The sequence below is a fragment of the Oncorhynchus mykiss genome, chromosome 13, assembly GCF_057628025.1.
Source record: "Oncorhynchus mykiss isolate SJ-2025 chromosome 13, ASM5762802v1, whole genome shotgun sequence".
Lineage (NCBI taxonomy): Eukaryota > Metazoa > Chordata > Actinopteri > Salmoniformes > Salmonidae > Oncorhynchus > Oncorhynchus mykiss.
The window spans coordinates 36,052,563-36,077,910 of NC_143034.1; the positions used below are offsets into that span (position 1 = coordinate 36,052,563).

Consider the following 25,348-nt stretch of genomic DNA (forward strand, 5'->3'; position numbering starts at 1 on the left):
TAAGAAATTGGCCCATAACTTTACCTAGCAATAACATAGACTAGAGGTCGACTGATTATGATTTTTCAACGCCCACACCCATACCGATTATTGGAGGGCCAAAAAAGCCGATACCGATTAATCAGGCATTTTTTTATATTTATTATTTATTTGTACTAACAAATACTGAATGAATACTTATTTTAACTTAATATAATACATCAATAAAATCAATTTAGCCTAAAATAAATAATGAAACGTGTTCAATTTGGTTTAAATAATGCAAAAACAAAGTGTTGGAGAAGAAAGTAAAAGTGCAATATGTGCTATGTAAGAAAGCTAACGTTTAAGTTCCTTGCTCAGAACATATGAAAGCTGGCGGTTCCTTTTAACATGAGTCTTCAATATTCCTAGGTAAGAAGTTTTAGTTTGTAGTTATTATAGGAATTATGTGACTATTTCCCTCTATACCATTTGTATTTCATTAACCTTTGACTATTGGATGTTCTTATAGTTCTATAACAGTATAGCTTCCGTCCCGTTCCTCGCTCCTCCCTGGGCTCAAACCAGGAACACAATGACAACAGCCACCCTCGAAGCAGCTTTACCCATGCAGCGCAAGGGGAACAACCACTCCAAGGCTCAGAGCGAGTGACGTTTGAAACGCTATTAGCACGCGCTAACTAGCTAGTCATTTCACATCGGTTACACCAGCCTCATCTCGGGAGTTGATAGACTTGAAGTCTGGCAAAACACCAGACTTAAAGTCTATGGCAAAACGCCCGAAAGTGCTGTATGAATGAATGTTTATGCGCCTGCTTCTGCCTACCACCGCTCAGTCAGATTATATGCAACGCAGGACACGCTAGATAAACTAGTAATATCATCAACCATTGGTAGTTATAACTAGTGATTATGATTGATTGATTGTTTTATATAAGATATATGATTGTTTAAAATATTTTTTTTAACCTTTATTTAACTAGGCAAGTCAGTTAAGAACAAATTCTTAACTGTCGTTAACTGTCGTTCTGCCCCTGAACGAGGCAGTTAACCCACCTTTCCTAGGGCGTCATTGAAAATAAGAATGTGTTCTTAACTGACTTGCCTAGTTAAATAAAGATTAAATAAAGGTGTAAAATATATATATAATATATAAATCGGTGTCCAAAAATACCCTAATTAATCGGCCATTCAGATTAATCGGTCGACCTCTAACATAGACCTACTGTAGGACCCATAACTTCACCTAACAACAACATAGACCTAGGACTATAAATAATTTCATATTTCAGGTGATACATGGAAACTAAAATGTCTTTGTCATGACATTTCATAACCAGATAATTTTGTGAATAATCCCACTAGGCTACTCTGTAATGTTTTGTCATTCTAAATGTCCTGAATAAAGGAAAATAGCTGTGTGTGTTGTACAATAGCCTATCCATCAAGGAACAGTGCTCTACACATTATGAGCTAAGTATCTCTGTGTCCAAACAGACCCGACTGTAAATCAAGCAGACAATAACACATTATAAACACCAATTTGTTAGGGATGTTGGATCCAACACGGAGCACGGCATAACTGTCTTTACCAGAGTAATGGATGAAGAAGCACTTTGGTTGTTGTTGCATGTCGTGATGTCAGAAAATTATTTACTGGATCAGCTGATGATAGTTGAACATGTGACTGTAACTAAACAGCAACAGTATTAAGAATGATGTGTAATTATTGAAGAACCGCATTAATGACAGTATTGATTTGGGTATTGTCACTGGGGCCTAGCGGTTAGAGCGTTGGACTAGTAACCGGAAGGTTGCAAGTTCAAATCCCCGAGCTGACAAGGTACAAATCTGTCATTCTGCCCCTGAACAGGCAGTTAAACTGTTCCTAGGCCGTCATTGAAAATAAGAATTTGTTCTTAACTGATTTGCCTAGTTAAATAAAGGTAAAATTTAATAATTTCTGTGCCCATGAATACTGTTTTCCCAGGGTAATATAATGTTAACTAAAACTAAATGTTACGTAGGTAGAGTGCATTTCAGAGATCTGAATCCAAAAAATGTACTAACAGGACAATAACCTAAACCACAAGGAGGACACTGGAGGAGTTTACCAAGATGACGTTGAATGTTCCTGGGTGGCCTAGTTACAGGTTGGACTTAAATCATATTGAAAGTCTCTGGTAAGACTTGAAAATGGCTTTCTAGATCAAAAACCGACTTGACAGAACAGGAAGGATTTTAAAAAGAATAATGAATTTCACATGAAGATCAGTCGCCTATTGGATGACATCACGACTTCCCATCAAGCCAACTCCTTGAATACCTTACTATGACAACACTCACTCCTTATAGTTTCCAGTTGTCTAAAAAAACACTATTTTGCTCAAAACATTTATTTGTTTCCCTTTAGTGTGTTTATACTTTACTGTATTTATATATCACTTTTCAACAGGAAAAGTTAAAAATCACTGGAGGACGTCATGAACAATTAAGACAGTACAAAAACATATTCAAGTGTAGAATGCCCTTTTAAAAATCACACATTAGTTCAACAACTGCAGAGTTTGTGCCCCTGTTTTATAAGATACTACTCACTGTATTTACTGGTGTTAATCACATCAATGTCCCTGTTTTATAAGATAGTACTCACTGTATTTACTGGTGTTAATCAGATCAATGTCCCTGTTTTATAAGACAGTATTCACTGTATTTACTGGTGTTAATCATATCAATGTCCCTGTTTTATAAGATAGTACTCACTGTATTTACTGGTGTTAATCAGATCAATGTCCCTGTTTTATAAGATAGTACTCGCTGTATTTACTGGTGTTAATCAGATCAATGTCCCTGTTTTATAAGATAGTACTCACTGTATTTACTGGTGTTAATCAGTTCTCCAGTCTTCTCTTCTTCGTCCTCCTCTAATGTGACTGTAATCTCCCCCTCTTCATCCTTCATTAAAAAAACGTCTTCATCTTCTTTCTCTGTCACAGTAACCTCCTTCTCTCCAAAACCTACCTCCTTCTCTCCAAAACCTGCATCCTCCTCTTTCTCCTCTTCTTTTACTGTAAAATCCTCCTCCTCTTTCACTCTGAACGCGTCTTCCTCGTCCTTCAATGAAACGTCTTCCTCCTCCTCTTTCACAGTAACAGCCCCACCCTCTACTTGTTCTTGTATTGGAACAGCCTCCTCTTTGACGAGAGCTTCCTTCTCCGTCCAGCAGACCTCTTCTTTATCAGGAGGAGAGTAGCTTAGTGTACTCATGGTCGGGGATAACAGCTAGTTAGCATTAGCGACTAGACTAGTGCTAATTTAACCAGCCAGCTAATTGACTTACAACGTAAATATGAAATTAAATGAGGTAGCTAGTTGTTTACACGTAAGTATTTTAAATCATAGTGGCAAATAAACCAGTAAATTGTCTAAAGAGCTTGAATGTTCCGACTTTGTTGTCTGGCGAGCTACCGAGGTGGCTGCAGTTGTTGAAGAAGCGTTCCGTCCACTAGATTATACGTCACAGTAGAAACATCGCCTGAAAGACACATCTCGCCATCTGCTGTCTGGAGGGAGGAAACGCAGTTGAGGAGGGAAAACTTTTTTTCTTCTTCATTGAATTATATTATAAAGCAGTTTAGATAAAAGTTGTTTTCCTCTCCATTAAATAAGAATATTATATCAACACGTACAAAGAGCAACAAATGTTGTTTGATTAGTTCAGATTTTTTATGAGATTTAAAACAAAACTCTAAATCAACTCCACATCTATATTTCTGATTTAGTCAAGTTTTCAAAATAAGCACCTAGTTATTGATACCCTTGATAAAGATTAGCAAAAATTACTCCATGAAATAAATAACTAAACTTTACCCACTACCAGGATATTTTAGCCCAAAAACCTGGTTAACTCTCTGCTAGGAGGCTGAAACTTGGCCATAAGTGGATCTTCCAGCAAGACACATCAACACCCACAAAGAGATGGTTAATTGGGCACAAAATCAACATTTTCAATGGCAATCTCAGTCGTCGGACTTGAACTCCCTTGAAATCCTTTGGTTTGAATTGAACAGGGCAGTCCATAAGCGCAGACTAAATAAATCAAAGGCCTGGAGATATTCTGTATGGAGGAACGGTCTAAGATCCCACCCAATGTGTTCTCTAATCTCATAAAACATTTTAATGTCATTATATTTTTCAGTTGTATCAGTATACAATCATATAATTTCCCTTTTATTGATGGTGTAACAATACAACATGTAGATGTATATAATGAACAGACTAGGTCTATACTGCTCCTACATGGTGTAACAATACATCATGTAGATGTATATAATGAACAGACTAGGTCTATACTGCTCCTACGTAGTGTAACAATACATCATGTAGATGTACACAAAAGTTTGGGGTCACTTAGAAATGTCCTTGTTGTTGAAAGAAAATCACATTTTTTCATTGATCATTTATAAAAACCTGTTTTTGCTTTGTCATTATGGGGTATTGTGATGTCATTATTGGGTATTGTGTGTAGATTCATAAGGGGGGGAGGGGGGGGGTGGATGATTTAATCAATTTTAGAATAAGGCTGTAACACAACAAAATGTAGAAAAAGTGAAGGGGTCTGAAAACTTCCGAATGCACTGAATATATAGGGGCAGTACTTTGTGACATCACTTCATGAAACAAGAGGTACAAATATATAACATAGGTTCACAATATCAACATAAAATGTATCAAAATATATGACCCAGCTGGAAGTGGAAACGCCACCCCAGGAACATTCCGAGAGGTTCACTGATGATCAACCTCCTCCTTCACATCTGACTCCTGATGATCAACCTCCTCCTTCACATCTGACTCCTGATGATCAACCTCCTCCTTCACATCTGACTCCTGATGATCAACCTCCTCCTTCACATCTGACTACTGATGATCAACCTCCTCCTTCACATCTGACACCTGATGATCAACCTCCTCCTTCACATCTGACACCTGATGATCAACCTCCTCCTTCACATCTGACTCCTGATGATCAACCTCTTCCTTCACATCTGACTCCTGATGATCAATCTCCTCCTTCACATCTGACTCCTGATGATCAACCTCCTCCTTCACATCTGACTCCAGTGATCAATCCAGAGCGTCTTCTTTCTTGGGGAATCCCGATGGATGACGTCATCGAATAGGACGTCATCACCACCACCGCACACAAGATAATTGTCATTCAGGTTATCAATAGGAAGAGCATCAGCAATATGTCATGTCTGGTAACTTGTCTCGTTCAATGGATTTAAATTGGCAGTCGATCTCAAACTGAGGAAACACTTTTGGAAGTCTTTAACTGCATCAAAGTCTGTGGCCTGTGATGTTGGGACAAATGATAGTCCCTTATTATACAAGATACAACATTCACAAATTCTACAGCACAACGGCAGAGTCGTGTCTTAAGTGTAAAACTAACAATGTCTCAAAAATGTTTCTGGGACTATTATGACGTTAGAAAGTTATGGGAGGAGTTAGAAAGTTGGCTGTCAGAAGTACAGTTATACAATGTTAAATTACTTTTAATCTCAACCAATCCTCTGTTGTTAATTCAATAGAATGGTAAAATGCTTTATTATCTAAAAGTTGAAAGTGAGTGGGCGACGGAGAGAAATAAAATGGTGCTGATGCGGGCGCTGGAGATGGAGGTGTGTCCTAGTGGGTCTGGGCAGGTGTGATGTAGATAATGGAGATGGGGGTGTGTCCTAGTGGGTCTGGGCAGGTTTGATGTGCATAATGGAGATAGAGGTGTGTTCTAGTGGGTCTGGGCAGGTGTGATGTAATTAATGGAGATGGAAGTGTGTTCTAGTGGGTCTGGGCAGGTGTGATGTAGTTAATGGAGATGGAGGTGTGTTCTAGTGGGTCTGGGCAGGTGTGATGTAGTTAATGGAGATTGAGGTGTGTTCTAGTGGGTCTGGGCAGGTGTGATGTAGTTAATGGAAATAGGGGTAAGTTCTAGTGGGTCTGGGCAGGTGTGATGTAGTTAATGTTTGTATGATGTTGTTGTTTGTATGTGTATGTTTTGTATTGTTTATAAAATATCAAATAAAATATTAAAGCATTCCCATTGCAAAGTAACACCTCACAGTTCTATTTTTGGAATTATTACATTAAACCAATCAGAATTCAGAAGAATGCCAAAGTCAGGTGTGAAGTAATATGCAGGACCAGCCTATTCCCTATAATGTAAACTACAACAGAAATAACTTAAAATGTATAACTTTAAATTAAACCAATAATTTGCGCTCATGACTTGAGTGATTAAAGTAAACCACAGTTTTGGAAACACATAACGCCATCTAACCAAATATCAAAGAATGTTAGCTATATGCAGTTATCTTAGCCAACCAGCCTACATTAGCTATATGCAGTTATCTTAGCCAGCCAGCTAAAATTAGCTATTTAGCCAACAAGCTATTAGCCTAACCAGTGTAGCCAACCATCACGGTTATGGTCAGTGAGACCAACTACCGGAGACCACGTAAAACCCAACTAGCAGTAAGCCAAGGTGTAAAAAGTTACAAAACTCCCGTAGTCTTATTCACAGAAAAGATGCTGAAAACTAGTGATGGGGAAACAAAGCTTCCTGAAGCATTGGCTCTTTCGTGTAAACAATAGATTCATTACTCAAATCTTTGAGCTTTATTTAGAAGTCAGCAGCCACCTGCACTGTCGGCTGCAATGTCGAACGAGCCCAAATGAATCACCAAACCAATCAGGTGATCGAGAGCATCAAATCCATGCTGCGTTGTGGGTAAACGGTGACTGGCTGATTATTTATAAATAATAATGAGTAGTTATTTATGATGCAAGGTGATTTGTAAATTAGCCAGTCAGCAGTCAGCAACCACCTGCACTGTCGGCTGCAATGTCGAACGAGCCCAAAACCAAACCAATCAGGTGTTCGACGAATGGATTCTTCAAACGTCATTCATCACGTGGTGCTGATAAAGTGACACTGCTTTGAATTATACCGCTTAGCGATTTCAATACATGCCTCATAGCTCCAGTCTCAAACTTAACCCCGTTCCTGCTGAAGAAGAGAAGGTCTGCTGGATGGAGAAAGAAGCTCTCGTGAAAGAGGAGGAGGAAGAGGAAGCTGTTACAATACAGTTTTTTCGATGTCACATCGAAAAATGAAGAAGAGGAGGAAACGGGATATCTGGGCCTGTTTCCCAAACGCATCTTAATGCGTCCGATGGTTCTAACGCTGAACGGGCCCTGATTAACGCTAGTAAGTACTGTCTTAAAAACAGAAGCACAAACTCTGCGATTGTTGAACTGATGTGTGGTGTTAAAGGGGAAATGTGCAATTGCTACATCCATATTTTGACTTTTAAATTATTTAGAGCCATTGATTCTTCAATAATATAACACATGCCTCATGAGCTTAGTTCAACTGTTGTACCCCATCAGAACCCAAATAAGCTTTTTTTTACTCCAATGTTTAGAATCAATGTAAACCAACACTGTATAGCCTCAACATGGTTAAAACTATAATGTTGATATCATGGATGTTCAGTCCTTTCATCCATAGGTCTGTCTATGCATTTGAGACTAGTTACATTTCTCCAGCCCCATCCATCATCTTATTACCAAAACAGTGGTGGAATTACAGCTTTGTTATTGGTTGAACTGCAGATTGGTTGGTTGATTGTTGTTTGGCTTTTTAAAGGGGCAACTTAATTTTTAAATAAACAAAATGGCTGCACAGAGTCCTGAGCTGTGTTAGAATACTCATACTAACCGTACTATTTGTGATGTTAATTGAGTATATAGTATGCTTATTGGTCATAGTATGGATATAGTTAGTATGCCAAAAGTTCCCGGATGTCGTACTAAATTTGCCAAAAACAAAGTATACATGCAGTACTTTAGGGCCCATAATGCATTTCTCCAGGAAGTGGGCGTTGCTTCAACGTTATCAGATTTGAAGAAAATGGAGGAAAATATGCAGCCAAAGTCCAACGAGAGTGGATACAAATGAACTGCTTTAAATAATTGACAAATGTTGAGCAATGCAATAAAGTAATGACTTTTCAAATAAGTTACCTTTCACATAATGTTAGCTACACTATCCTTACAAAACGCATAGCATATCTTCACAGCAGTATGTATCCGAATGTTAACTAGCTACCTAACGTTAGCTGGCTACTTATACATCATACTTGCCAGTATATTAACTATATTCTAACTAACTACCAATGTTTATTGACTTGATTATTTACATCATTCTTAGCCAAGGGGTCGTGTGCGTTCTCAATGGACATTGTTAATTCGGGTGCGTTCGTAAATTCGCTCTGGCTTTCTACTCCGATTGCAGAGCACCCTCATCTGAGTATCAGAGTGCAGAATAACTGATTAATTTAATAACGCTCAACACCTGTTGAATATGGCCGATGTCAGTAAACATTTCTGCAAAAAAGCTCAAATTAAATTGTTGCCAGCAGCACAGTTTGTCACCAACTGTCTGGATAACATGAAAACAGCCTAACCAACTCTGCTATGGCAAGTAAAATGGTCAGAGTGAGGTTTTCTCTCATTTGTGTCTAGCAAGCTATCCAACCGTAGCCAGTTAGCTTGGGTGCTTTACTGTCATAACAAGGTCAGAACTCTTGGATTGACCCTACTCCTCAGCCATATAGTATTTGTTTACAAACAGTGGCGTTATACGAGCTTATGTTTTGGTTTCTGGTGGGGTAATACAGTTGAAACATTTGAGGCATTTATAAGTTATATTCTTCAAGAATCAATGGTTATATAGTAAATGGGTATTTCTATAACTGCCAGTATAGATTTCCTGTGAGGGTCAAATTGTTACAGCTGTTAAGTCATTGTATAATATTCTGGCAATTATTTTCATGCCATTTCATTAAAGGCGAAAGATTGTCTTTTCTTAGCAAGGTGTTGCTCAAATAATGTTAGCTACTATTGCTAATGCTAATCGCTAGTTAGCAGGCTAGCTAGCTTGCTAAATGTATTAAGAGTCAGAGCAAACGTAGCTAGCTAATACTGCCTGGTACCAGTGCTGGTGTAGGCCTAGATAAACATGTTTGTGCAGCGGTATCTTATCAGAGAGGCGTAAGCGAAGTATGAATATGTTGGCCAGCTAGTCGGATACATGAAAAAGGAAAACAACAAGTAATGTAACATCTAATTAGGGTCAACTGGAAACACTGACTAACACTTTGGTTGTTACCATGTATTCTTCTGAGGTTTGTCAGACTACACTCATCAGGTGTATTGCTGCCACCTACTGTACAGGGTTGTAAAAAATATCCAAAACGCAAAAAAATTGGGATTAACAAAGCATACTAATTACGTAAAATAAACACGAACCAAATTCACTCCACTACCCTGATTTTCAAACCGAAAGGTTACTATTCAGATCCCTACACAGGTTCAGGAACCTTAGATGTTTTATTAGTTTATTATTAATGCAATTTATCACTGCGGCAGTGAGGGCAATGCAAACACAATTTTGTTGTAGAAACTCCTCCAAGCTAATGCGGAAACTCCTAGTTTTGGACGAAGGTTACTAATTTATTAATGCAATTTATCACTTGTTCTATAAACACAAAGTCCACCTTGTTCACTATTAGTGTGTTGGGATCCTTCTCCTACATGGCTTCACTGCAGACTGTGCGACATGAGCTACCTTCCCCTCTCTACTCCTTCAACTATTTTCACTGCCTCCACATAGGACACCTACTGGATGGGCCTGATCATCCTAGCTACTTTGACATCCTTCATCCATACAGGGAACTCGGGAACGTGATTCCCATCACAAAGACCTCCTTACAACGCCTGGGCATGCTCCTGATGAGGTGGCGGATGGTCTCCTGAGGGATCTCCTCCCAGACCTGGACTAAAGCATCCGCCTACTCCTGGAGGATGGAGCGAGACATGATGTCCCAGATGTGCTCAATTGGATTCAGGTCTGGGGAACGGGCAGGCCAGTCCATAGCATCAATGCCTTCCTCTTGCAGGAACTGCTGACACACTCCAGCCACATGAGGTCTAGCATTGTCTTGCATTTAGGAGGAACCCAGGGCCAACCGCACCAGTATATGGTCTCACAAGGGGTCTGAGGATCTCATCTCGGTACCTAATGGCAGTCAGGCTACATCTGGTGAGCACATGGAGGGTTGTGTGGCCCCCCAAAGAAATGCCACCCCACACCATGACTGACCCACCGCCAAACCGGTCTTGCTGGAGGATGTTGCAGGCAGCAGAACGTTCTCCATGGTGTCTCCAGACTCTGTCACGTACTCTGTGTGAACCTGCTTTCATCTGTGAAGAGCACAGGGTGCCAGTGGGGAAGTTGCCAATCTTGGTGTTCTCTGGCAAATGCCAAACGTCCTGCACGGTGTTGGGCTGAAAGCACAACCCTCATCTGTGGACGTCGGGCCCTCATACCACCCTCATGGAGTCTGTTTCTGACCATTTGAGCAGACACATGCACATTTGTGGCCTGCTGGAGGTCATTTTGCAGGGCTCTGGCAGTGCTCCTCTGTTAGAAGTATTATGAATAAACAATATCCCCATTTCAAATAGAACTGTAACTAAGTAAACTTATACTCTGTTTTATTATATCTGATTAACAATATGAGTTCATAATAAGGGATTGTGTGACACGGACAAGGAGTAATACATAATGGCTACGCTGATGGCATCACCTTTTTACAGTAGATTTTTGCTGTTGTGGGCCTTAAACCACCTGTCCAACTTTTTGTTCACACAGGAGAGAGACGTGACTATTGTGGATTGTCTGGGGGGCCTAAACAACCTCATGAGGCTGACGAGGCAGAGAAGACTCTCTCCACATCAAAACACTTCAAGAAACACCAGCAAAGACCCACAGGGAAGAAATCTCACTTCTGCTCTGACTGTGGGAAAGGTTGCACATCTTCATCAGAACTTAAAATACACCAGAGAACACACACAGGAGAGAAACCTTATAGCTGTGATCAATGTGACGAGATACTCTGATAAAAGATCTCTGATCAAACATCAGAAAATACATGAAGGAGTTGTTTCATGATATCAATGAAATAATGTCACAATGTAGAATATTTTAACATTGTAGTATGAGTATTTTAATGATGTCACAATGTAGAATGTTTTAACATTGTAGAAGGAGTATTTTAATGATGAACTTATCGTTTGCCCTGTTCAATTGATTGCAGAATGTGGATATTAGCCTCAGGGGAAAATCTAGGCTCTGAATTGAACAAGTATTATTTAGCAAAAAGTGACTACCAAAAAAAGAGCTGTGTTACACTTACTGCGTTGGTGACCCACTTGAATCAAAATGCAGCACTTCAAAATGTAGCCAGCTGTTTTCTACAAGTTGAAAAAGCTGCTTGTTTAAAAAAATACATGTAATATGATAATTGTTGCAGATGTTTGTGTATACACACATGAAAGCAGTATAATAAATTGGTCTATTGTCAATTTTATTAACAATCTGACATCACTCCAGTATTTCTTGACAACATTCAAATGCTAATTGTCTTTATTCCACGACTGAAGAAGTATGACTCAAATCACCTCATATTTCAAACATTCAGCCTGACAAAAGATGTTTTATTTCATGCCTCACCATTAAGTGAAGAATTGCCAATACATATTAACAAAGGGGTGTACATTTGGTTTTGATTTTCATATTTACAAGTTATGTAACATTTAGTAATCATAATTATTTATGCAACCAGCTGACCATTTTTGGGTACAATTATATTGACATTGTTACTCTGCTTTTAGATATGATTATATTGACGTTGTTACCCTTTTAGAATATCAAGATTCATGACATTGGGGACTGGGCCCCGATCAAACAACATGCCTATCGAGTGAACCCTGAAAAGAGAGAGAAGCTCCGCAGTGAGGTGGAAAGTTACTACGGATATTGCAGGAGTTTCCTCTTGAAATCAGACATGTCCGTGTTAAGGACAACTTGGTTGCTGATCGTCTCAAGGGTGGGCAGTCAAAAATGTTTGCGTTTAGTCAGTGAGTTGCCATGGATCACAATTTATTTTGACTGCATGTTTTTCCGTTTTGGAGATGAATTTAGTTTGTGTTTGTTTCAAGGGGACCAGAGTTCCAGAAGCTAGTGAGTTTTAGGATTCTATAGAAAGAAAGAAAAATGAGAAGATACGATTGGATATTATTATGTAGAAATATGTGGGGGGGGGGGGGTCTTCCTTGTTTGAGAGGCGTTACTAGATTTATTGAATACACATTTTTCCATAAGGTTAGAGTGAAGCAAGATGGCTGACTAGCTGTTGAAGAAGCGTTTTGTCCGCTAGATTATTCTCTCAGTGGCAGAATCACCTGAAAGACGCATATCGCCATCTGACAATGTTTTAACATTGTAGTATGAGTATTTTAATGATGTCACAATGTAGAATGTTTCAACATTGTGTTGGAGGAAATTATGGTTGAAATGACTAATTATGTATACATTCCAATCAGAACTGACTAGTCCAAATGCTATGATGTACTGTACATATATTAATTTTCTCTCTTGCTCCCATTCCCAATTGTATATAATATAGTCAGGAGTTTAGTAACAATGACGGTCTGTCTGTTCCTTGTACAAATGAATGCACTATCTCCAGACTGTCTAGAATGCTGATTTATACTGACTGACCTTGACTTCAGGCGAGGAGGGAAGGCTCAGAACTATAGGGCCTCTCTACCGGTGTCATGAAAGAGATAGAACATTTCGAAAACGCTGACGTCATTTTCAGTTTATAACCTGTGGAAAAATGTGTATGTGGCAGTACTCTCTTGTAATAAACGCTGTTACCTGAGTTTAAGACTGGGGCTCTGTCCATTCCTATAATAATAATAATATGGGTTTTACGATCCCATAGAATGCATTGACAGAGTACTTAATTCTGATTGGGAAAATAATACAGAGGAATTTAGAATTCCACTAACAATTGGTCCTTCGATGCAGGATCTAAATACCCGTCTCTGCCATCTGGAGGTCGTACGCCGGAAAAAAAATCGTGCACGTTATTTAAAGTCCTGGCCCCGGAATGGAGGTTAAAAACAGGCTGGTATACACTACAGACGGCAGATACGGTGACTAGATCAAACGAACAATGCTTTTCCCAGTCGGCAGCAGGTATAGTAGCCTTTATTCTCGATTATGGGGGGATTTGAGTTCTTTAATTGATGTTCTAAAATTTTCAGAATTCATCAATAATGGGAGCTTTGCTATTCCCAACTGGAGTTTGTATCGCAGCTGAGAAAATACTTTCAGACAAATAGCTACAAAACGACTGCCCCTAAAAACCAATGACTCCCTTTGAAAACGGGCAATGTGGAATCAGAAACATTTATTAACGTGTAAAAATGTACTACAAAGTGTAGCTAAAGAGAATAACTTTGGTCAAACCCACTCAGCCCGTGATGTCGAATTATGGGGCGATATCAGGTCTGTGTGTTGTGGCTGCCATTTCTCCCCAAATTGGGCTGTGTATAACTATGTAAATGTCTCTTGGACAAGGTGACTCTAAAAAGAAAAGGTTCCTGGTGTATCCTTTAGGGGTTCTTCAAATTGAAACTGTGGGGGAACCCATTAAAATGGTCCCTCAAAGAACCTTTCGGGGTTAATTTTTTTAACTCCCTGTCCACCCTCCCTCCATTATAACAATATTGACTTGAATAAAAGTTTATTTAGTGGCACAACAAATGTGAATTGATATTTACAAAGCAATTGACCAAACAAAACACATTACAACATTTCTGCAGACATGTCAGACCATAATAAATAATACGTTTACTTTGTATAGTGCTTTTAATGACATTTAAACATTTTTGAAATAATGATGTACAATAAAAACAAATTTAAAAAGAATCATAGGTAAACTAACAATATTGTAGACTTGATTCTAAATGCAGATTTTTCAGCTTGTGTGTATATCATATCCACTTAGTTATGTTAGGAAGTTTGCCATCTTTATGACCGACCCTGGTAACTTCACCCCAAAACACAGTAACATAAGTGTTTTTCTGACATTTTTGAGAAATGTAAGAAGAAAAAAAAATGCAGAGCCCCAAGTCCCATGGTGACGTCCTCGAGGACGTGGATGTTCTCTCCATCAAAGGCCAGCAGGATTTCACTCTCCGGGTGAAATAGCGTTTTGGGTTCTACATTGTGACATTAAAATACTCCTACTGCAATGTCAATACATTCTACATTGTGACATTAATTCATTGATATCATGAAACAACTCCATGTATGTATTTTCTGATATTTGATCAGAGATTTTTTATCAGATTATCTCTGGTCACAGATAAGAGGTTTCTCTAATGTATGTGTTCTCTTGTGTACTGCCAGATTGACCAAAACTCTTCCCACATTGATCACAGCTATAAGATTTCTCTCATGTGTGTGTTCTCTGGTGTTGAGTCAGCTTGCTAGATGAAACAAAACTCTTCCCACATTGACCACAGCTATAAGGTTTCTCTCCTGTGTGTGTTCTCTTGTGTAGAGTAAGAGTGCCAGATTGACCAAAACTCTTCCCACATTGATCACAGCTATAAGGTTTCTCTCCTGTGTGTGTTCTCTGGTGTTGAGTCAGCTTGCTAGATGAAACAAAACTCTTCCCACATTGACCACAGCTATAAGGTTTCTCTCCTGTGTGTATTCTCTGGTGCACTGTCAGATCACCAGAATTACTACAACTCTTCCCACATTGACCACAGCTATAAGGTTTCTCTCCTGTGTGTGTTCTCTGGTGCACTGTCAGATCACCAGAATTACTAAAACTCTTCCCACATTGACCACAACTATAAGGTTTCTCTCCTGTGTGTGTTCTCTGGTGTAATGTCAGACAGCTAGATGTAACAAAACTCTTCCCACATTGATCACAGATATAGGGTTTCTCTCCTGTGTGTATTCTCTGATGTAGAGTCAGATAGCCAGATGTGGTAAAACTCTTCCCACATTGATCACAGCTATAAGATTTCTCTCCTGTGTGTGTTCTCTGGTGTAATGTCAGAGAGCTAGATGTAACAAAACTCTTCCCACATTGATCACAACTATAAGATTTCTCTCCTGTGTGTGTTCTCTGGTGTAATGTCAGAGAGCTAGATGTAACAAAACTCTTCCCACATTGACCACAGCTATAAGGTTTCTCTCCTGTGTGTGTTCTCTGGTGTAATGTCAGCTGGTCAGATCGAACAAAACACTTCCCACATTGACCACAGCTATAAGGCTTCTCTCCTGTGTGTATTCTCTGATGTAGAGTCAGATAGCCAGATGTACTAAAACTCTTCTCACATTGATCACAGCTATAAGGTTTCTCTCCTGTGTGTGTTCTCTGGTGTTGAGTCAGCTTGCTAGATTTAACAAAACTCTTCCCACATTGACCACAGCTATAAGGTTTCTCTCCTGTGTGTGTTCTCTGATGGAGAGTCAGAGAGCCAGATGTCGTAAAACTCTTCCCACATTGATCACAACTATAAGGTTTCTCTCCTGTGTGTATTCTCTGGTGCACTGTCAGACTTCCAGATTGTCTAAAACTCTTCCCACATTGACCACAGCTATAAGATTTCTCTCCTGTGTGTGTTCTCTGATGAATTTTAATGCCTGATGGGGAGGTGAATCTCTTCCCACAGTCAGAGCAGCAGTGAATTCTCCTCCCTGTGGGTCTCTGCTGGTGTTTCTTGAGGGGTTCTGATCTGGAGAGACTCTTCTCTACCTTGTCAGCATCATGAGGTTGTTGAGGCTCCCCAGAGGATCCACGATAGTCCCGTCTATCTCCTGTGTGAACAACAAAGACAGACCGATGGTTAAAGGCCCACAAACAGCGGTAATCAACGGTAAAAGGTGATACCAACAGCGTAGTCATGATGTTGTACAACAATTGACGTCTGTAATGAATGTTAAAATTATTTGACAATTGTCTTAAAATGAGCAAGAATAGTAACATTTTGTCTTGTTTTCCCATTAGTAGTAACACTGATGATTGTAGACTAGAAATAAGTTATTCATGTTGTTGAAATCCTAAGCAGTGTGCCAGACGACTTTTGGTCTCCAATATAGGCCCCTTTCTGTGGTTAATAAAATTGCAAGACGAGGGCGATGAGCACACAAGTTGATTGCAGAAACACCTCCCTGCTAATGAGGAAACCGATAGTTATGGATGTAGTAAAGCTGCCAGGAGCAAAAATGGTGAGCAAAGATTATAGTTTTTCACAATGTATTCTGAATGTGAATGGGGGAAAATGCAGGGGAGTAACATCCATTTCCAGGTTGCTTATGAGTACATTTCACACTACTTTGGATTATAATTGTGAGGCTCGTTTGAATGTCCTGCTTAATATAATGTTTGCTACAGTATTAAGAATTCTGTGTAATTATTGAAGAACCGCGTTAATGACAGTATACATTTGGATGTTGCTAATAAAATTAAGACTTTTTTTGTATTTCACCTTTATTTAACCAGGTAGGCCAGTTGAGAACAAGTTCTCATTTACAACTGCAACCTGGCCAAGATAAAGAAAAGCAGTGCAACAAAAAAAACAGAGTTACACGTGGGATAAACAAACGTACAGTTAATAACACAATAGAAAGGCTATATACAGTGTGTGCAAATGGAGTAAGAAGGTAAAGGCAATAAATAGGCCATAGTAGCGAAGTAATTACAAATTAACACTGGAGTGATGGATGTACAGAAGATGATGTGCAAGTAGAAATACTGGTGTGCAAAAGAGCAAAAAAAGTCAAAAACATGGATGAGGTAGGCAGTTGGATGGGCTATTTACAGATGGGCTGTGCACAGCTGCATTGATCGGTAAGCTGCTCAGATAGCTGATGCTTAAAGTTAGTGAGGGAGAATCTCCAGCTTCAGTGATTTTTACAATTCGTTCCGTTCATTGGCAGCAGAAAACTGTAAGGAAAGGCGGCCAAAGTAGGTGTTGGCTTTGGGGATGACCAGTGAGAGATACATCCTGGAGCACGTGCTATGGGTGGGTGTTGCTATGGTGACCATTGAGCTGAGTTAAGGTGGCCTAGCAAAGACTTATAGATCACCTGGAGCCAGTGGGTTTGGAGACGAATATGTAGCGAGGGCCAGCCGACGAGAGAAGTGGTACATGAAGCTTTGGTGACAAAACGGATGGCACTGTGATAAACTGCATCCAGTTTGCTGTGTATAGTGTTGGAGGCTATTTTGAAAATGACATCACTGAAGTCAAGGATCGGTAGGATAGTCAGTTTTGCGTGGGTATGTTCGGCAGCGTGAGTGAAGGAGGCTTTGTTGCAAAATAGGAAGCCAATTCTAGATTGGAAATGCCTAATATTAGTCTGGAAGGAGAGTTTACAGTCTAGCAAGACACCTAGGTATTTATAGTTGTCCACATATTCTAAGTCAGAACCGTCCAGAGTAGTGATGCTGTACGGGCAAAGATCGGTTGAAAAGGATACATTTAGATTTACTAGCGTTTAAGAGCAGTTGAAGGCCACGGAAGGAGTGTTGTAATGGCATTGAAGCTCGTTTGGAGGTTTGTTAACCTTTTTGGGATAGGGGGCAGCATTTTCACTTTTGGATGAATAGCGTGCTCAGAGTGAACTGCCTCCTACTCTGTCCCAGATGCTAATATATGCATATTACTATTAGTATTGGATAGAAAAAACATTGAAGTTTCTAAAACTGTTTGAATGATGTCTGTGAGTATAGCAAAAACCTGAGAAAAATCCAACCAGGAAGTGGGACATCTGAGGTTTGTAGTTTTACAAACCTCAATACACATTGAGATATGGATAAAGTTGCACTTCCTACGGCATCCACTAGATGTCAACCGTCTTTAGAAACTTGAATGAGGCTTCTACTGCTACAGAGTAGCAGGCAGTTTACTCTGGGCACCTTATTCATCCAAGCTACTCAATGCTGCCCCCCTGTCACCAAGAAGTTAACAGTGTCCAAAGAAGGGCCAGATGTATACAGAATGGTGTCATCTGCGTAAAGGTGGATCAAGGAATCACCCGCAGCAACATCGTTGGTATATACAGAGAAAAGAGTCGGCCCGAGAATTGAACCCTGTGGTACCCCCATTGAGACTGCCAGAGGTCCGTACAACAAGACCTCCGATTTGACACACTCTTTCTGAGAAGTAGTTGGTGAACCAGACGAGTCAGTCATTTGAGAAACCAAGGCTGTTGAGTCTACCGATAAGAATACGGTGATTGACAGAGTCGAAAGCCTTGGCCAGGTCGATGAAGACAGCGACACAGTATTGTCTCTGATCGATGGCGGTTATGATATCGTTTAGGACCTTGAGCGTGGCTGAGGTGCACCCGTGACCAGCTCGGAAACAGGATTGCACAGCGGAGAAGGTACGGTGGGATTCAAAATGGTCAGTGATCTGTTTGTTAACTTGGCTTTTGAAGACTTTAGAAAGGCAGGGCAGGATGGATATAGGTCTGTAACAGTTTGGGTCTAGAGTGTCACCCCCTTTGAAGAGGGGGATGACTGCGGAAGTGTTCCAATCTTTAAGAATCTCGGACGATAAGAAAGAGGTTGAACAGACTAGTACTAGGGGTTGCCACAATGGCAGCGGATAATTTTAGAAAGAGAGGGTCCAGATTGTCTAGCCCAGCGGATTTGTACGGGTACAGGTTTTGCAACTCTTTCAGAACATCAGCTATCTGGATTTGGGTGAAGGAGAAGCTGGGGCAAGTAGCTGCGGGGGTTGGGGAGCTGTGGCAGCCAGGAGGAAAGCATGGCCAGCCATATAGAAATGCTTGTTGAAATTCTCAATTATCATGGAGTTATCGGTGGTAAGTGTTTCATAGCCTCAGTGCAGTGGGCAGCTGGGATGAGGTGCTCTTATTCTCCATGGACTTTACAGTGTCCCAAAACTTTTTGGAGTTGGAGCTAAATTTCTGTTTGAAAAAGCTAGCTTTTGCTTACCTAACTGACTGTGTATTGGGGAGGTTCATATGGTGTCCAGGGCACAGCTGGGAGCTGAGGGGGTTCTGTAAACAGGCGGCAACAGTGCAATACTTATTTCTGAAGAGATTATTTTTTTTAATTAGAAGCTCGAACTGTTTAGGCTTAGACCTGGAAACTATTATAGAACTTTGCAGGCCATCTCTGCATTAGATAGCAACTCCTCCCCCTTTGGCAGTTCTACCTTGATGGAAAATGTTGTAGTTGGGGATGGAAATTTCTGAATTTTTGGTGACCTTCCAAAGCCAGGATTCAGACACGTCAAGGACATCAAGGTTGGTGGAGTGTGCTAAAGCAGTGAGTAAAACAAACTTAGGGAGGAGGCTTCTGATGTTAACATGCATGAAACCAAGACTTTAACGGTTACAGAAGTCAACAAAGGAGAGAGCCTGGGGACACGCAGGGCCTGGGTTAACCTCTATATCACCAGAGGAACAGAGGAGTAGGATGAGGGTACGGCTAAAGGCTATCGGAACTGGTCGTCTAGTGCGTTGGGAACAGAGAATAAAAGGAGCAGATTTCTGGGCGTGGTAGGATAGATTCAAGGCATAATGTACAGACAGGGGTATGGTAGGTTGCGGGTACAGTGGAGGAGGTAAACCTAGGCATTGAGTGACTATAAGAGAGGTTGCATCTCTGGAGGCACTAGTTATGCTAGGTGAGGTCACCGCATGTGGGGGAAGTGGGGCAAAAGAGTTCTCTGAGGCATGATGAGTGGAACTAGGGGCTCCACAGTAAAATAAAACAATGATAACTACCCTAAACAACAGTATACAAGGCATATTGACATTAGAGAGGCATAAAGCAATGACAGGTGTTGATTGGGAGAGCTAGCTAAGACAACAGTAAATCAGCTAAGACAACAACAGGTAAAATGGCAATGAATGGGCAGAGAGGGTCAGTTAACTACACACGGGGCCTGAGTTTGAGGCTGGGGCCGACAGATAAACAAAATGAACTAAATAGAGTACCGTGATTAATGAACAGTCCAGCAGGCATCAGCTATGTAGCCAAGTGATCATAGGGTCATATCGCGCTGTGTAGACTGGCATGTATTATCCAGGCTAAAAGAGGCTGGTGTCTGAGCTAAAAATGTAAAGGCCGCTAGCAGTGGCTAACAATGACTAAATAGCTGGTTAGCTTCTGATGGCTAGCTTCTGTTGGAGGTTCTAGCAATGAGGTCGGAAAATTGCAGATCCGTATCACATTGGGTGAGGCGGGTTGCCGGAAGGTATAATTAATTTAAACATGGAAAAAGAGATTTAAATATTTTGCAATATATACAAAAAATGACAAAAAAAACAACATTTACAACAACAAACACATCTTACTGCTACGCCAACTTGGATTTAGCAAACACTAAAATGATTTAGTATTTATGTCCCCACAAACTGTTTTCCCAGCGTAACATAAGGAGCCACTAAATGATACATAGTTTAAGTGCATTTCAGAATACAAAAAAACTGTCCAACAGCAAGATCCGTATTTAAGTTGAAGTTCATCATATGACAAGCGTAACGTTATGACTATAACTACTGTTCACTGAAGCAGGGAAACTAGGTACAACATACTATTAAATTCACGCCTCGCTCGGGTTTATTCCTTAAAAGTAATACGGCTCTTCACCGACCCAGGAAGGGGCGGGGCCAAACAGGTGTTGCACCTCGTTTCCCTCCTTCAGGGAACAGTAATTATAGTGTTGGGTTCTAATCTTTCAGAGTAAATAACTCATGGACACTAGAGAAGATTAACCAAGTTCAATTCTTCCCAAAGGGTCGTTACAGCTGTAATTCAGACAAAAACATGTTCTCACCATCACAAGTATATATACCCCACTTTGGACACTCCTCCTTCTCTCCAATCCTTACATCTTCTGGGTCGACAGGAAGAGGGTAACAGGACACTAAACCCTTATTACTCCCTTCAGGGGATCTGACCTGACCTCAAACCCTCCTTCGCCTAATCCACAGATGTCCATCCTCTTCCCCTAAACCAATCCTGTGATCTCCTCCCGTCCACCCAGCACATTCCACAGCCACTCTGTCTTTCTACAGATCTCACTCATTTATATACTCTACGTCTGATCTATCATGTCTTTAATATCTCAATGTTCAAAGTTTAGAATCCAACAATAGTCAAAGTTACACTCCCTTTCAGTCAGTCAACTTCGGTAAAACATACTATGGGAAAATACAATCATTCCCCATGCCGACCTAAACGAATACTAAATGAAACGGCCCCTGGCAGACCACCCAGACCTGACACGGCAAGATGCGTCAGTTTTGTCAATTTATTAATTGTGTTTTGTTTGAAACACTCCTGTCAATGTTGAGTCACACCTAATTACACATATAGTAGTAGGACTAGTCTACCTGGCCTGAGCGCAAATGTAGGTCTATAAATGTGCCCATTTGGGGATGTCTGATAGTATTTCTGATTGTCTTAACGCATCACCACTAATGAGTTCTGGAGCTTCTCAAAGTAATGCTTTATTCACCTCAAACAGCAAAAAAACAAAGTCTAATCAGAATCAATTGCAAATGAGAATAGTTCCTCAAAGTATTTGAAAAATATTTCCAGCTCTCACACTTTCGATATCCACTCGGCACAAAAGGGAAAAACGTAATACGCGGATCCAGTGGAAATGTCAAAATACCTGACTTACTTCTTATCCCTTTCACAAATAGCCTACAGCTGTAGGTGTCAGCTGTCAGGATGCTGACTGCTGGCTGCTGGTGTAGTTTATTACCAGAAACTATAGGAGCATAACGACTGCTGGTGTAGCCTATTACCAGAAACTATAGGAGCATAACGACTGCTGGTGTAGCCTATTACCAGAAACTATAGGAGCATAACGACTGCTGGTGTAGCCTATTACCAGAAACTATAGGAGCATAACGACTGCTGGTGTAGCCTATTACCAGAAACTATAGGAGCATAACGACTGCTGGTGTAGTTTATTACCAGAAACTATAGGAGCATAACGACTGCTGGTCTAGCCTATTACCAGAAACTATAGGAGCATAACGACTGCTGGTGTAGTTTATTACCAGAAACTTTACGAAGGCAAGCAGCAGCGGGAGGAGTAGGCTAAGGAAGAGGTTTTTTTCTGATGGCTATCTTGTGTCAGAGGGGTGTCATCAATAGACCATAATGACAAAGTGAAAATAGGTTAAAAAAACAGAAATACCTTATTTACATAAGTATTCAGACCCTTTGCTATGAGACTCAAAATTGCTTTCAGGTGCATCTTGTTTCATTAATCATCCTTGAGATGTATCTACAACTTGTTTGGAGTCCACCTGTGGTAAATTCAATTGATTGGACATGATTTGGAAAGGCACACACGTGTCTATATAAGGTCCCACAGGTGTCAGAGCAAAAACCAAGCAACGAGGTCGAAGGAATTGTCCTTAGAGCTCCGAGACAAGATTGTGTCGAGGCACAGATCTGTGGAAGGGTTACGAAAAAACATTCTTAAATGGAAGATGTTTGGAGCCACCAAAACTCTTCCAAGAGCTGGCCGTCCAGCAGAACTGAGCAATCGGTGGAGAAGGGCCTTCATCGGGGAAGGGAACAAGAACCCGATGGTCACTCTGACAGAGCTACAGATTTCCTCTGTGGAGATGGGAGAACCTTCCGGAAGGACAACCATCTCTGCAGCACTCCACCGATCAGGTCTTTATGGAAGAGTGGGCAGACGGAATCCACTCCACAGTAAAAGGCACATGATAGCCAGCTTGGAGGTTGCCAAAAGGCATTCAGGCCAAAGAGTTCAATATTGGTTTCATCAGACCAGAGAATCTTGTTTCTCGTGGTCTGAGAGTCCTTTAGGTGCCTTTTTGGCAAACTCCAAGCGGGCTGTCAGGTGCCTTTTACTGAGTTATAGAAGTATGGACAAATATTTTTTTTGATAATTCCATAGGTCTTACAGTTCAAAATCAAATAGCAAAATGATCCTTAGTATAACCTTCTTAAAGCAGTACAATACAGGGGAAGCCCTTCATGTTGTTTAAACCTTCTTAAAACAATTCCATATAGCTTAGAAGAACCTCCCCCTCAGACAGGGGTTTAGACTGTAATGGGTTAAAACTATCTGAGACTTACATTACTCTGAGGCTAGTTATCCTGGGATCGTACATCTTACATTACTAAGGGCTCTCTCTCGGAGGACCTGAGCCCTAGGACCATGCCTCAGGACTACCTGGCATGATGACTCCTTGCTGTCCCCAGTCCACCTGGCCGTGCTGCTGCTCCAGTTTCAACTGTTCTGCCTTATTATTATTTGACCATGCTGGTCATTTATGAACATTTGAACATCTTGGCCATGTTCTGTTATAATCTCCACCCGGCACAGACAGAAGAGGACTGGCCACCCCACATAGCCTGGTTCCTCTCTAGGTTTCTTCCTAGGTTTTGGCCTTTCTAGGGAGTTTTTCCTAGCCACCGTGCTTCTACTCCTGCATTGCTTGCTGTTTGGGGTTTTAGGCTGGGTTTCTGTACAGCACTTTGAGATATCAGCTGATGTACGAAGGGCTATATAAATAGATTTGATTTGAAGACTAGTTATCATGGGGAATAGTTTTAATACATTTGCAAAAAATCTAAAACCTGTTTTTACTTTGGCATTATGGGGTATTGTGTGTAGATTGATGAGGGAAAAAAGTATAATATAATACATTTTATAATAATGTGATGCACCGATATTACATATCCCACATGTGGATAGGGAGACACAAATTACCATTATTATGGAAAATATTAATTTAAAATCCAGGAATTTAACAACTTTAGCTTTCTAGGACATGCCAGTAGGTTGTATCCATGCCAGTAGGTTGTATCTAAGTGCAAACAATTATCAACCCAACTTGGAAAATGTTGAATTTGGTCAACAACAAAATTAATGGCTTATTTGCTACGCGAGGTTTACTTGATCTAACAGAAGTTTCGTAATGATTAAGTTGTTAAGTGGACACGTGACATACCGACAACTTTGATAAAAACACTACAGGAGTTGTCTCCAGATCGCTATGCATATTCATGATAGTAGCTTAGCATCTCTCCATTGAATACAGGCGGTGGACGTCGACAACCCTTATAGAATATAAACAATAGTTTACAATAATAAGATGTATTCACCAATCCAAAGAAAGGATAAGCGGGAGCTAGACAACCCGCAGTGCCGCTTTGTGGACAACGACTCCCCTTGTTAGAGAGGAGAGACATCTTGTCAGTATATCCATAATCTTTGGTGTAGTCAACCCAACTCTCAAATGGCACTGCTCGGTGTGTAGTAAATCATCACTACATGAAAATCACTACATGCCGTGCCCCCCAGTCTGCGGTCAGCAGATAGGCCCTTCTCAAATATATATGTTAAGCCACTTTTTTGGAAACGGAACGGAGAAAACAAGGGGTAGCTTGCTCTCTACGTCGTCTGATTCTAGACATATCAGTCATCATCCCAGGGCCCTCCGTTGAAGAGGTATTGACGAGCCAACTCCGAAAATACAAAGTTAAAAACCAATTTAAGGCGATACTTACTGGTGTGAATCAGATCTATCTCCACCTCTTCATCTTTCAATGTGACAGTAATCTCCCCATCCTTCTTCACTCCAAAAACAGCATCTTCCTCTTCTTTCACTGAAACGTCTTTCTCTTCTTCTTCCACTGTAACAGCCTCACCCTCCACTTGTTTTACTGTGACATCCTCCTCTTCCTCCTCCTCTTTCACAACAATGTTCAACCAAAGACCATCTTTCTCCGTCCAGCATTTCCCCTCTTCTTTAACAGGAGGGGAGTAGTTTAGGGAGCTCATAGTCTGGGATGTTAGCTAGCTATCATTAGCGACTAGAGATAACCAGCCAGCCACTATAGCTGACTAATAGAAAATAACGTAATATTAAATTAAATAGGTTAACAAGTAGATACGACAGAAGTGTGTCTAAAACACAGTAGCTAATATACATCGAAAGCGTATAAATAGCTTGAATCTTTCGGCTATGTTGGCTAGCAAGCTACCAAGATGGTTGACGAGCTGTTTCTGAAGAACCGTCCACTAGATTATACGTCACGCTGGCAGCGTCGCATGAAAGACGCACATCGCCGTCTGCTGACTGGAGGGGAAACGCAGCTAAGAATCATATTTTATTTTCAGACAAAGATTATACATCAACAATACATCATGTAGATGTACATAATGAACAGACTAGGTCTATACTGCTCCTACGTGGTGTAACAATACATCATGTAGATGTACCTAATGAACAGACTAGGTCTATACTGCTCCTACATGGTGTAACAATACATCATGTAGATGTATATAATGAACAGACTAGGTCTCTACTGCTCCT

At 40.5% G+C, this 25,348-nt stretch overlaps 1 protein-coding gene and 1 long non-coding RNA gene across 2 annotated transcripts; one reads left to right on the top strand and one right to left on the bottom strand.

Annotated features, from left to right (window-relative positions):
* Positions 1-6,979: 6,979 nt before the first annotated feature.
* LOC118938448 (uncharacterized) lies at positions 6,980-11,490 on the top strand. Its single transcript, XR_005035723.2, has 2 exons — positions 6,980-7,255; positions 10,766-11,490. It is a non-coding gene; the product is annotated as an uncharacterized LOC118938448 (long non-coding RNA).
* A 2,204-nt stretch (positions 11,491-13,694) lies between these two features.
* Positions 13,695-25,094, bottom strand: LOC110487396 (uncharacterized). Its single transcript, XM_036942379.2, has 2 exons — positions 24,540-25,094; positions 13,695-15,805 (listed from the first exon to the last, which is right to left on the bottom strand). Exons 1-2 carry the CDS (start codon positions 24,811-24,813, stop codon positions 14,424-14,426), a joined length of 1,656 nt encoding a protein of 551 aa, XP_036798274.2. The 5' UTR covers positions 24,814-25,094; the 3' UTR covers positions 13,695-14,423.
* Between the last annotated feature and the right edge of the window lie 254 nt (positions 25,095-25,348).

What these genes read in the sequence shown, in the direction of transcription:
- LOC110487396 (XM_036942379.2), bottom strand. Translation starts at nt 24,813, where the DNA reads ATGAGCTCCCTAAACTACTCCCCTCCTGTTAAAGAAGAGGGGAAATGC. An exon ending in GATAGATCTGATTCACACCA is followed by an intron (nt 15,806 to 24,539) that starts GTAAGTATCGCC and finishes TTGTTCACACAG; the next exon opens with GAGATAGACGGGACTATCGT.